This window comes from Xenopus tropicalis, chromosome 1, assembly GCF_000004195.4.
Source record: "Xenopus tropicalis strain Nigerian chromosome 1, UCB_Xtro_10.0, whole genome shotgun sequence".
NCBI lineage: Eukaryota > Metazoa > Chordata > Amphibia > Anura > Pipidae > Xenopus > Xenopus tropicalis.
The window spans coordinates 94477084-94489578 of record NC_030677.2 but is presented as its reverse complement, the minus strand read 5'-3'; the positions used below and the strand labels follow the sequence as shown (position 1 = coordinate 94489578).

General features: G+C 39.2%; 1 protein-coding gene across 3 annotated transcripts in view; it reads left to right on the top strand.

Annotated features, from left to right (window-relative positions):
• The window catches only part of elp1 (elongator complex protein 1), a 52794-nt gene extending 40772 nt beyond the window's left edge, over positions 1-12022 (top strand). For 2 of the 3 annotated variants that reach the window (XM_012956928.2, XM_012956940.1), the window contains 8 exons: positions 253-315; positions 913-973; positions 1296-1409; positions 3649-3760; positions 4283-4410; positions 5340-5494; positions 11403-11481; positions 11859-12022. In XM_012956928.2, the coding sequence (XP_012812382.1) occupies positions 253-315; positions 913-973; positions 1296-1409; positions 3649-3760; positions 4283-4410; positions 5340-5494; positions 11403-11481; positions 11859-11944 (798 nt within the window). In that variant the 3' untranslated portion in view covers positions 11945-12022. 3 annotated transcript variants of the gene reach the window in all.
• Positions 12023-12495: the final 473 nt, after the last annotated feature.

Below are 12495 nucleotides of genomic sequence, written 5' to 3'. Positions count from 1 at the left end.
AATGTTAATGAACCATTCATATTAATATTGGTAAATAAATTGGTTGTTAGGGAGAAAAAAATCTTAACGTATGGCCACTTTTAGTTTTACAAGTAGTGTTGCAGAAACTGTATGTGACTTGCTGCATCCATTGACAGCAAGGGTGTCTGAGTTTTGCAGGGAGGGAAAGACTGTTTGTTAGGCTGTTAACTGTTGGTACTTGCTAAACCTATAGTATGTTTTGTACTGATTTTGGTATTAATTTTATTCTAGGACTATGAAGAAGCAATACTGTTATTATTAGATGGTGCACACTGGGAAGAGGCTTTGCGCTTGGTATGACATTTATGAGAGTTTCTTAAAATTAATGATTATTTGAAAGGACATTTAAAGGAAAACTATACCCCCACAATAAATAGTTAACATATAGTTTATATTATGTTAAGTGACCTATTAAAGAATCTCACCAAACTGGAGTATATATATCAGTAAATATTGCCCTTTTACATCCTTTCCCTTCAGCCACCATTTAGTGATGGGCTGGGTGTTCCCTCAGAGATCACCTGACCAGAAATAATGCAGCTCTAACTGTAACAGGAAAAGTGTGAAAGCAAAAGATAGAACTCTGTCCATTAATTGGCTGATGTTACCTAGCATGTATGGCGTGCCTTGGCTTGTTTGTGTGCACTGTGAATCCTATGATCCCAGGAGGCGGCCCTTATTTCCTAAAATTACAATTTTCTATTTAGGATAACCCACCCATAGCACAAAGTATATTTTTATGAAAATGGTTTATTTAGATGAAGCAGGGTTTTACATATGAGCTTGTTTATGCAATATATTTTTATAGAGACCTACATTGTTTGGTGGTATAGTCTTTTAAGCCCTGATATACATAGTGCTAAATGTATTTTTTTTTTTTTTAACATGAAGATCTACAAATACAAGCGCCTTGATATACTGGAAACAAATTTAAAACCAGCACTCTTAGATGGTGAGAACATTATTTATGACTATCATTAGGTTGGTGATTGTTTGTTTTTTTTCTTATAAAGCAAGTTGCACCGTCTGTAGTCTGGTCCGTGTAGTTCAGAACAAACTTAAATATACATAAAATTATTATTCTTTGCTACAGTGTTTTGTGAATATTCTTAACCCTTTAGCATTCACAAAATGTATGCTGGTGAATCATATTCATCTTGACTTTCTTACTGAGCTCCCTTTTGGAACCTCTGATCTAATGCTGTAAGAATTATTTTGTATTTGAAGTATTACACATAATTTCTATATTTTTATGCTCTATCTTTCTTACACAGCTCAAAGAAATCACATGATACTCTTTGAAAACCAGAAAACCACATTTACTCGCCACAAGGAGCGCCTTTCTGTGGTACGAGAAATGAAGGAGAAAGCCCGCCAAGGTTTGCTGGGTAATAGCTACAAATGCAGTTATTTGTTTAATTCTGAACTAAATAATTTTGAAGTCATCTTGACTTAATGTGTTAGCATAAAGGAGAACTATTGCAAAAATTAAAAAAATATAATATAGGCTATATCTCACTGAAATTAGAAACTTTCTAAATATAATCAGTTAAAAAGTCTGTACTGTTTCTGTCAGTATCTTTTTCTCTTCATGCAGGAGTTTAAGTAGGATTTTGATTGCTAGGTCTAATACATCCTTTGGGGGAGTTGCACCCTTTAGCTGGAAGATGTATTACAGCTCACTCTTTCAAAATAACTGGATCTGACAGAAATAGTCCTATTACATACAAGATTTGTGCCAGAGTCAGTAATTTTGTTAGATTTTGCTTGTGCTGGAATTAGTTTTTGAGTTAGCTCTAAAAGAGCCCCCCTAAATGATGTATTAGACCTACCTGCCAATCAAAAAACTCCTGCACGAAGAGAGAATGAAGAGGATCAGATGCTGAGAGGGGGATAGCGAAGAGTAACTTGGTTATTTCAGAAATAGTACAGAATTTGAATTGATTATAATAATTTTTTTAATTGTTAATTGTTCATATTCCGTTTCAAATTTCCATGAGATAAAGTTTATATTAGATTTTCATTTTTGCCATAGTTCCCCTTTAATCAATAGAAAGGTGGTGTTGATTAGCCTTAGAGACAAGCACACCGTCTTTGGACAGGCTGTTCCAACCAATTAAATATTATATTGCTTGCATTAAAGAAAAGGGTACTACAACAGAGCAATACCTTATGCTTCAGAAAGGCTGTCTCCTAAGCATTATGGCTATTATGGCTTTGTGAAGAGCAGCTTGGGCACCTCATTAAATGGATACACTCAGTTCACATACCTGATTAAGTTTATTGGTTTAGTTGCGTAGTCATTATGAGTTCTACAACAAAGTATATTAGGTTGCAAATTTAGTTGTATGTGAGGATGTGTGTGCTGAAGTATTGGGGTTTTATCCTCAGCTTATCTTCAGTTGTTTTACATCTAGGCTTTCCCTAATTCTCATTCCTAAAACTCCAGTTTCACATTAAATTTAGCCACTATCTAAAAAATAAAAAAAGTAATTACAAATGTCTGAAAATATTACTGAGATGTGATTGAATGCAATATTAGTGTTAGAAATACACAGAAAATCTTTTTCTATGTATTTCTTACTTTGGCCCCTCTGGTGGGACAGCCTATTACTCACATTCAACAAGTTGGGCATGCTCAACAGGTCGTGTTCCGTCTTAGAATTTGCTTCTACATGCAATACAGGCATTATAAGCTAATAAAGAATCCAAATGCATGGAGCACAAGCAGGACTTCTAAAATGACTGTTTTATTTACATAACAACATGGAGAGGGTTAATACATAAACATCTCACAGGAACACACTCTTGATGAATTTCTTGGCTACTTGCCACTTTCTCAGAAGCTAGTAGTCTTACTACCATTATATGATTTGAAACCTTAGGTCTTAACTCCACCTCTAAAAACATCCTGTGTGGATATCTGTCCATACAGGCTTTACTAATTTGCACACACCCTACTAGTTTGGGACCCTCTGCGCTATAGTGAGCACCTTTAGTAATTTTTTTTTTTCTCCTCTGCTTACTTGTTTATGTAACCAAGCTCATAGCAGAAGGGTAAAGAACCAGCATGTAGCCTATCAAATTGGCTACAGATTTTCCCTCTGGGAAATGGGGAAGCTTCAGAAGAGGTTTTTTTTTATGCCTTCCTTTGGGTCAACTAGCAGTTAGGCAGGTTTTATGCATACATAAAAGGTTGAACTTGATGAACATGTGCCTTTTTCAACCAATCTTACTATGTATTTAGATCTGTATTTTGTTAAAATTAGTGATCATATAATTTCTGCATATTTGTTTGAGACATACCAAGCACATTGGGGGTATTGAACAGTTCTATGTGAAATACTACATGTACTGTTACATATTATCACATATTATATATGTGTAAAGTTTTATGTATTTATATATTTTTTACCAATTTTTAACAGCCAGATGAGCACTGCTGAACCTTTTTCAAGTTTTCTTTTTTTTCTAATTATCTCTAGATAAGTTTTACATGCTTATTGGTGGAGTAAGATATAGTATTTGGGCACAATGACGAAGAGTCTGAAGAGACTTCATAGTTTTTAATTTTCTCATTGTAATCCTTTAAATGAGTATTTTATTTTGATTTCATATTTTCTCCAGATGAAGATATGACTGGTTGTGCTGAAGCTGACCTTTTCTCTGAAACCAGCAGTATTATGACTGCAAGTAACGCGAGTGGCAAATATTCTCAAAGCAACTCAAGGATTTCTTCGTAAGTTCTTTTCAAGATTCATGTAATTAATAATATTAATAATATTTCACATAGTTATACTTTTCAGGGCTTGTAGACCAGTATTGGTACCTAATGTAACATTCAAGCACTTTAGAGCAGTGGTTCCCAACCTTTTTTGCACCACGGACCAGTTTCAAGCAAGACAATTTTTCCAAGGACCGGAGATGGGGGGTGCAGCTCTACTAGTGCTACTTAAATTTTATATTATGCACTTTACTATTATTATTATTACATATAGTTTAATAAAGTACTTTGGTCCTTGTCATAATCAGTAGAAATCTTCCTGGGCCTCGCATAGCTATTGTCATGGCTTTGTAACGCATCAGGGAGTTGGAATCACAAGTACGGTAATTGGGAGCAGAGGTGGCCCGGTTCAGCACAGCCCTGCTTTAGAGCACATACCTGTTGACCCTGTGCAAGTGCTTTTTTCCTTCTTAATGCGGAATGTGGGGCTGAGCATCTGCTCCTAGGAGTCAACATTCTTTTATTTATTTTTTGCAGGAGGTCCTCAAAGAACCGTCGAAAAGCTGAAAGAAAGAAGCACAGCCTGAAGGAAGGAAGTCCACTTGAAGACTTAGCATTGCTTGAGGCTCTAGCAGAAAACATTAAAATGGTGGATAAATTAAGAGGTAACAGATATATTTTAGAGTAATTAAAAATGCAAATAATACACAGATTAAAAGCTATAATAAATGTGACTCCCATATAAAATGTGGTTTTTAGAGATCAGGTCATTGTATGTGATTCCTCTTTATCTTTTTTTCTGTAAGAGGCACAAGTGAAATAACAGTTGGCTTGCAATAGCCTTTAAATACAGTGGTTTGAATGTGCATCAATTGCAGCGCATACCATAACATTTTATGTGCAGTTTTTAACCACAAGTAAATGTGTTTTGGTGAGTTTAACATGCATTACTCTAATGTATCTTGAATGTGTGTCAGGAGCATATAAATGAAGCATTTTAGATTTGAAAATCCACATTAAATCATGACTGTGCTTAAAATGTAGATTTGAAAACGTGTGGGTATACCAAGCAGAATAATATGACATCATCAAAGCCTTGCCAAACTGCTAGTTGATCCAGAAGAAGTATATATTTAATATAGTCTCCTTACTGTATGCTTTGATCTTATACTTCATTAGTTGGAGTGGTATGCTACTCATTCTGCTTGCTATGCATTTCATTCTATTGCTTGTACAGCTATGACATCTAATGTCTGTATACTTGGGGGCTGGAGTTTTTCAGATAAGGGGTAATTTCATTATTTGGATCAGTATCCCAATTATAGTAGGATTGTTTTGCCACCAGTATGGATTTATGCCGCTTAATTATCAAGTACATGGTACTGCTTTATTGTTACAGAAAAAAAGGAAACCATTTTAAAAAATATTTTTACTTCAAAAAGCTGCAAAGTGCAAAATAGTATTCTCATATTTCAGAGAGAGGTTTCTGGATAATATATCCCATGCCTATATTATCATTGGGCTATGTAGTGATTAATTTAATGTCCATTTCATGTTAAATATAGTATTTATTTGGCTTTTTTTCCCTAAATAGGAGATGTACATAGTCTTTTAAAAGTGCTTATTCTCTTTGAGTATGACACAATGGCCAAAGAACTTCAGCAGGCTTATGATGATTTGCTTCAGCTATTTGAGACATCAATTCTGGATATTTGGCCCCCAGGTGTACAACAAAATACTGCGGCACCAGTAAGTTAATTTTAAAAACTGCCTAATGTTGAGTAAAAGTTGATGAAAATGTAACATCCTTTAATACTCAGAATACTAAATATGGCTGATAAATGGATTTAAAAAGCAAGTAAACATTTAGTACACAGAAAATATATTATGTTTTTTCTATGGTGTATTTAGAATATCGTTCGATTCTTAAGACTATACAGTAGCTGGAACTCCATCACCTTTCGGAGTTCAAGACATGGATGGTGATTTTCAGGTGAAGAGAAAGGGTCTAAGGCTCAAATTTTGCACACCATTATATAAAGGGTGGGTCATTTGTGTATCTGGGCCCCTTTCTGTTCCACCTTTTAAAAACGTTTTAATTCAGGTTGTCTTACAAAATCTTTTTACATTCTTAAAGGAGAACTAAACCCTAAAAATGAATACGGATAAACATGCCATATTTTATTTAATGAACCAGCCTAAAGGTTCAACATCTCTATAGCAGTAATAATCCAGTCCTTTAAATTTGTCACAGGGGGTGACCACACTGGACACTTTTGTTACAAGTGCTCAGTGCACCCTGAGCAGCTGTAGAGAAGCTAAGCTTAGGGGTTGTCGGAAATTATCAAGCAAAGAAAATGATGTTTGTCTGTCATATAACGGGCTGATGATTAAAGTCTGATGCTAATAGAACTGGCTTCAGTGCTGCCATGCGGTAATCATCTGTGTTAGTTACTAATCAGCCTTATATTGTGACATTTATATCCTAAATATACAGTATATTGTGAGTCACTCAGTAACTGACAGCAGCACAGAGCATGTGCAGTGAATCAGCACAAAAGAAGATAGAAAGCTACTGGTGGCATCTTTTGGGCCTCTTTTAAAGGAGAAGTCACTGCTAACTTTTATTTTAATTGTAACGCATAGGGCGTTTAACCCCCCACCTGAACCACATTAGTTTTTCTTCCCCAATCTCCTGGTACAGCCTGAACCGCCACATTCTTAGTTTCTGTTTATTGCATTTCACCAGGCGGCCATTTTGCTGAGGTGACGTTATCAAGCTCTCGTATCTTCCAAGTGCGCATAGCCCCTCCTGCCTGACCTCTTGAAGTTTTTTTTCAAACAAACTTTATTAAAACATGCCAAATATAGAGAAAAGAATTATCTGATATGCACATGCTCATTAAAAACGATTAGAAGTGTACATGTACTTTGCTTCATACTCAACGTGAGCTATTCGCTCCCCACGAGCACAACTCACACAAGTTTGGTTAAGGGATTAATACCTGCCAAGTTATAGGTCAGGTCGGGTGGGATGGGTCTCTTTGGGGTTATGTTTCTTTATGACTTTGTTGATATTTGTTATATGTTCTTGTTCACTGGCGTAATATCATATGACACTGGTATAAGCTACTCGCCCTACTCTCCACTAATACCAATTAATTCCCAAGATGAAGGGTTCACTTAAGTTACTTTCTTGGAACATTAGGGGCCTAAACTCCAAATTCAAACGGGCACTGATGTTTGACTATGTTAAAAAATATGTACCTGACCTCTTACTATTACAAGAAACCCACCTGGTGGGCCAAAGGCTGATGGCACTTAAGAGGCCATGGGTGGCTCATGCTTACCATGCCACCTTCTCCTCCCATGCCAGAGGTGTCTCTGTTTTAATTCGTAAGGGCATCCCAATGGAGATACTAGACCTAATAACTGATCACTATGGGCGATTTATACTGATATCATGTGTCCTATTTAACCAACCCCTTACTTTGGCCAATGTATACATACCTCCGCCATTTAACCAGGACTTGTTAGATAATATGATGAATAAATTGATGACCTTCCCGCCAGCCCCCATACTCCTCATGGGAGACTACAATGCCATTCTAGACCCTACTTTAGACAAATTGACACCAGGCCCCCAACCTACACCCAAATTCCCGATATGGGCACAGGCTATGAACCTTACTGACCTCTGGCGTTGGAAATATCCAGACCAAAAGGCATACTCCTGCTTCTCAGCCACATACAACACCCTATCCCGCATTGACATAGCCTTCGCCTCCCCTGACCTCCTCCCCAGAGTGACTTCAGTGGAATACTTACCTAGGGCAATTTCTGATCACTCACCAATTATGGTACAATTAGACCTCCTACAGGTCCCAACAAAAACACTATGGCGACTTAGCCCCTTGTGGCTAACGCATGAAAATGTCAAAGAAGCCAACGACAGTGCCCTAAAAGAGTTTTGGGAGTTAAACCCTGGGACTGCATCCACTGATATAGTGTGGGAGGCTGGGAAAGCCACTCTTAGGGGTGTTCTCACCTCGGCAATCACAGGGGTCAGAAAAAAGGCAAAAGAGGAGTTAGAGGAGAGACAAAATAAACTAAGGGAAGCAGAGGAACAATTTATTGCCCATACAGGCCCAGATACCCTACGGACTTTTAGGGCGGCACAAACCGCACTAGAAGAAACCAGAATTAAGCTAACACAGAAAAAGCTGCTCTATGCTACACAAAGAACATTTGATCAAGGGGGAAAAAACGGTAAGATCCTTGCCTATCTCTCAAAAGCCCAAGCCCCCCACAACATCATCACTAAGATCACCTCCATGAATGGGGACATGGTTACGGAGACAGCCCACATAACCAACATTTTCGCACAATACTACCAACAGCTTTATACCACCAAAGCCAATTATACCCCATTGCAATTATCCAACTACCTGGACACTATTCCCATTCCCCGACTATCCCCCCTACTCAGGGCCCAACTCAACAGCCCCATCACACTTCAGGAGGTACAAGAGGCAATAGCCTCGCTCCAACCCAACAAAACACCAGGCCCAGACGGATTCCCCGCTGACTGGTATAAGGCATCCACAGAACTTATCTCCCCCTGGCTACACAAAACCTTGCTTGACGCGACAGAGAAAAATAAACTTCCCCGTACCTTTAACACTGCCCTCATTGTGGTAATCCCTAAAGAGGGTAAGGATCCACTGGAGTGCGGCTCTTACAGACCCATCTCCCTCCTCAATGTGGATGCAAAAATTTTTGCAAAAATCCTCTCTAACAGATTGAAACTAGTAATCGAGGAGCTAATCGAGCCCGACCAAACAGGCTTTATGCCAAACAGGTCTACCAATATAAACATCCGGAGGTTATTTACTAATATCCATGCCAACCATATCAATAAAGGTTCACGAGTAATAGTCTCGCTTGACGCAGCCAAAGCCTTCGACTCTGTCGAATGGCCTTACCTCCTGAAACTTCTCGAGAAGTTTGGCCTTGGCGCTCAGTTTAGTAAATGGGTGGGGATGCTGTACGAAGCACCAACAGCAAGAGTCAACGTAAACAGACATCTATCCCCAGAATTCTCTCTATCCAGAGGTACACGACAAGGTTGCCCACTACCCACCCCTCCTGTTTGCCTTAGCAATAGAGCCCCTTGCCATTCTGATTCGACATTCCCCAGCAATTACAGGTCTCAAACTGGGGGCTGTGGAGGAACGTATATCCTTATATGCTGACTATGTCTTACTGTATTTGGACTCCCCCGGTGCCTCACTACAGACAGTTCTATGCATAGTGAAACATTTTGGGTACTTCTCCGGTCTGAGAATCAACTGGGACAAATCTAGTGTATTCCCTATAGACCCAAACATGAACCCCAATATGTTCCCTCCTACCCCCCTGCAATGGGTTGAAGCATTTAAATATCTGGGCATCCAAGTACGGAAGGAACTGAGCGACTTTATTCCCAATAACCTAGATCCTATCCTTAAAGCCATGAAAGAGAAACTACAGGTATGGGCCAACCTCCCCCTATCTATCTGGGGCAGGATCAACCTGCTAAAGATGATATTCCTTCCTAAATTTCTCTATATTTTCCATAACTCACCTATTTTCATTCCATCCAAATTCTTCACCTCTCTAGACCAAACACAGACAGCTTTCCTGTGGGCCAATAAACCTCCCAGATTCTCCAGAGCCAAGCTTAGAGCACCAATTACAGAAGGCGGCCTAGGCCTCCCACACTGGCAATTTTACTTCCTAGCCGCACAGGTTTACTATGTACAATGGTGGTTCTCTCCTGATCTTACCAACCCTAATGTCCCACTACAGGCAGCCCTAGCTAGCTCAATGGAATCATTAAAATATATCCCATTCCGTAAATTATCAGATATTCAGACCATTCACCCAGTCATTGTGACACCCTACAAAGTATGGCAAAAGACACTAAAATTATACAAACTGGAGTCTCCAATCCTATCTCCGGGCCTGCCATTGTGGGGAAACTCCTACTTACCCAACTTCCAACAAATTGCCCCATACCGAATATGGCCTCACTGGGGCATACGCACACTGGGAGATGTGACCAACGCTGGGGCCCTGCTACCTAGGAACCAGATTAGACATGCAGACACAGGAGAGCTGCTACCCTGGTTCTCATACTTACAACTCCAACAGGCCTTCCGACACCAATTCCAAAGAACTATAGTTCCCTTTACGCTCACTAAGCTTGAAACTACCCTCCGAAACCCCCTTTCCAAAAAGCTGATTGCCACACTATACTCCCTGCTCCTCTCCACCCTCCAATCTCCCTTTCTGACAGCTCAAAAAGCCTGGTGCCAAGACATACCGGAGCTGGACAATGAAGATTGGGAGGAAGCGACAGACAGGGCCTATGACTATCTGATCTCTACAAGAGACAGGTTAATCCAGTTCAAAATCATACATAGACTCCATCTGACCCCATTTCGACTATACCGTATGGGAATCCGCAATTCGTCCCAGTGCCCCAAATGTGGTGCCCCAGAGGCCAACTACTTTCACTTGATGTGGTCTTGCCCACAAATACACCAATTTTGGAATCAGGTCCTAGACCATATCCAAAACACAAAATCCTTACCTAAAATACTCAGTCCCAAGGTCTGCCTACTTGGCATTGTGGATGACATTACCCCCAAAACAGCATTGCGCATCCTTTATAGAACACTACTGTTTTATGCCAGGAAAACCATCCTCTTTCAGTGGATGGCACACTCTCCCCCAACAATTGCCAGCTGGCTCAATTTACTTAAAGCCCTTCTACCACTGATACAAATCACCTATATAGCAAGAGGATGCCCTCAAAAGTATGACAAGATATGGGGAACATGGGTCGAAGCCATGGAATAACGCCACAGGGGCCTCCTTGGGAACTCAAACCTCCACTGGCAATCCCAAACCCTCCCCTCCTTGATAGGAATCTGAACACCATTTTGAGTAGGACATTACTGATTATTTAACCCAATGTACCGTTACATTCTGGCATGAAAAGAAAACGCTTGTAGAACCAATGTCAATGTTTTATATTGTTTTATGTTACAAATGAATAAATAAACACCTTTGAAAAGAAGTGTACATGTACACTATGCCAAGAGACAAGCAGAATTCTGAAGGGAGGGGGGAGAGGGAGTTACAGAGCCGTGCAGAGGGAGACATAAGAAGGGATCGCTGCAGCTTCACTGTTTGCTTTAAAACAACCAAAGTGGCAGGTATTTTAAGAATGCCGTGAGGCTTTCACTGATAAAATTTTTGGTTGGGGGGGGGGGGTTGACATGTTTTTAACTCTGAAATATAGTTTCAGGGGTCAAAGTCAGGATTACAGAGAATGTAAACAGAAAGATACTGCTTTCAATAGCAATGTCAATTTCATATAAATTATATATATATATATATATATCATCACTTACAAGTTTTAACTGAATGTTTAATGAAAGGTGCTTAGAATTAGATAACCCTTTCAAACCATGAAACAAAGCAACAGTTTTTACAGCAATGCTGTAAGTTAGATTGGGTAGTTGAGCTGTGTGTGATTTTGCTTATTTAGGATTTAATGTAAACTGGACACCTGTGAGCCCAGTTAACTAATTGCCTGATGTTTTAGATTCTAGGTCCTCATTCAACTGCAAACAGTATTTCAATTTCCTATCAACACCAAAGGAATGTAAACACTTCAGTGCAAGGTATGTTAATCTGTATAACTTCTATGTGATTTTTTTAGTGTTAAAAAAAAAATATCTGTTCAGTTAATCAACAGGAGCTGGTGCTTTTGCAACCTTTTATGCAGAAATACATATTCCTTGTGCGCTTCTTCAACTTCTTTGTTGAACCACTTCCCAACTAGAATGTCAAATGCATCTTATGGCAACAGTGTAAATCGAGTATTCTGCTGTTTCAGAGGTGGCAGAATTTATAGCAAAGTTGTCAAAGAACGTGGAAAGGGGCCAGTATTGGGCATATGGTAGATAGTGTACAGAAAAAAAACATCTTGCATCTGTAACATCATTGTTCATACCCCACACTATTTCTCTTTTCTAATTTTCTTTGTTTTGCCTTTCAGATTCAGAACTGTTTACTGCTCCGAAACTTAGTAAAAACATCCAATGGAAACTCTGTGTGCTTCAGCAGTATGAAGATTTTCTATAAATAAATTATAACTAAAGATACAAACAGGTTTCTTCTCAATGTACTGCCTTAATAAAGATTTATTTGCTCTACAATGGAGTCCATGTTGTAAACTCTGATTGAGAGAGAACTTTACCCCTGCAGCATGCTCTGCTCGCCAACTGGGTGGGCACTGACAGGCACAAGGCAATGCTAGCAGAATACATCACTGATCTGTGCCACCCTTAGTTTTAGTGTTAAAGGACTATGAAAGGTTAATATAAATTAAGTCTAAATAAAGTAAGTCTAAAGGCATTCTTTTTAAGTACTTACTGTATATTTAAATTCCCAGATCCCTGCTTGCTTCTCTGAGATATGGTGCTGGCAGCCTACAGCGGTGTGAAGACTACAGTGACATCACTGAAATATCTCTCCCCTTCCTGTAGCTGCCAGCGGCAGCCTTCCTATTCTTTGAGCATGTGTGTAACTTGATCCTGTCTCCTGTTCTGAGCTACACATACCCACCAGCCAATCAGAATCAGATCTGCCAGAGGGGAGGGGGGGGGAATGAAACACATGTGCAGTATGAAGCA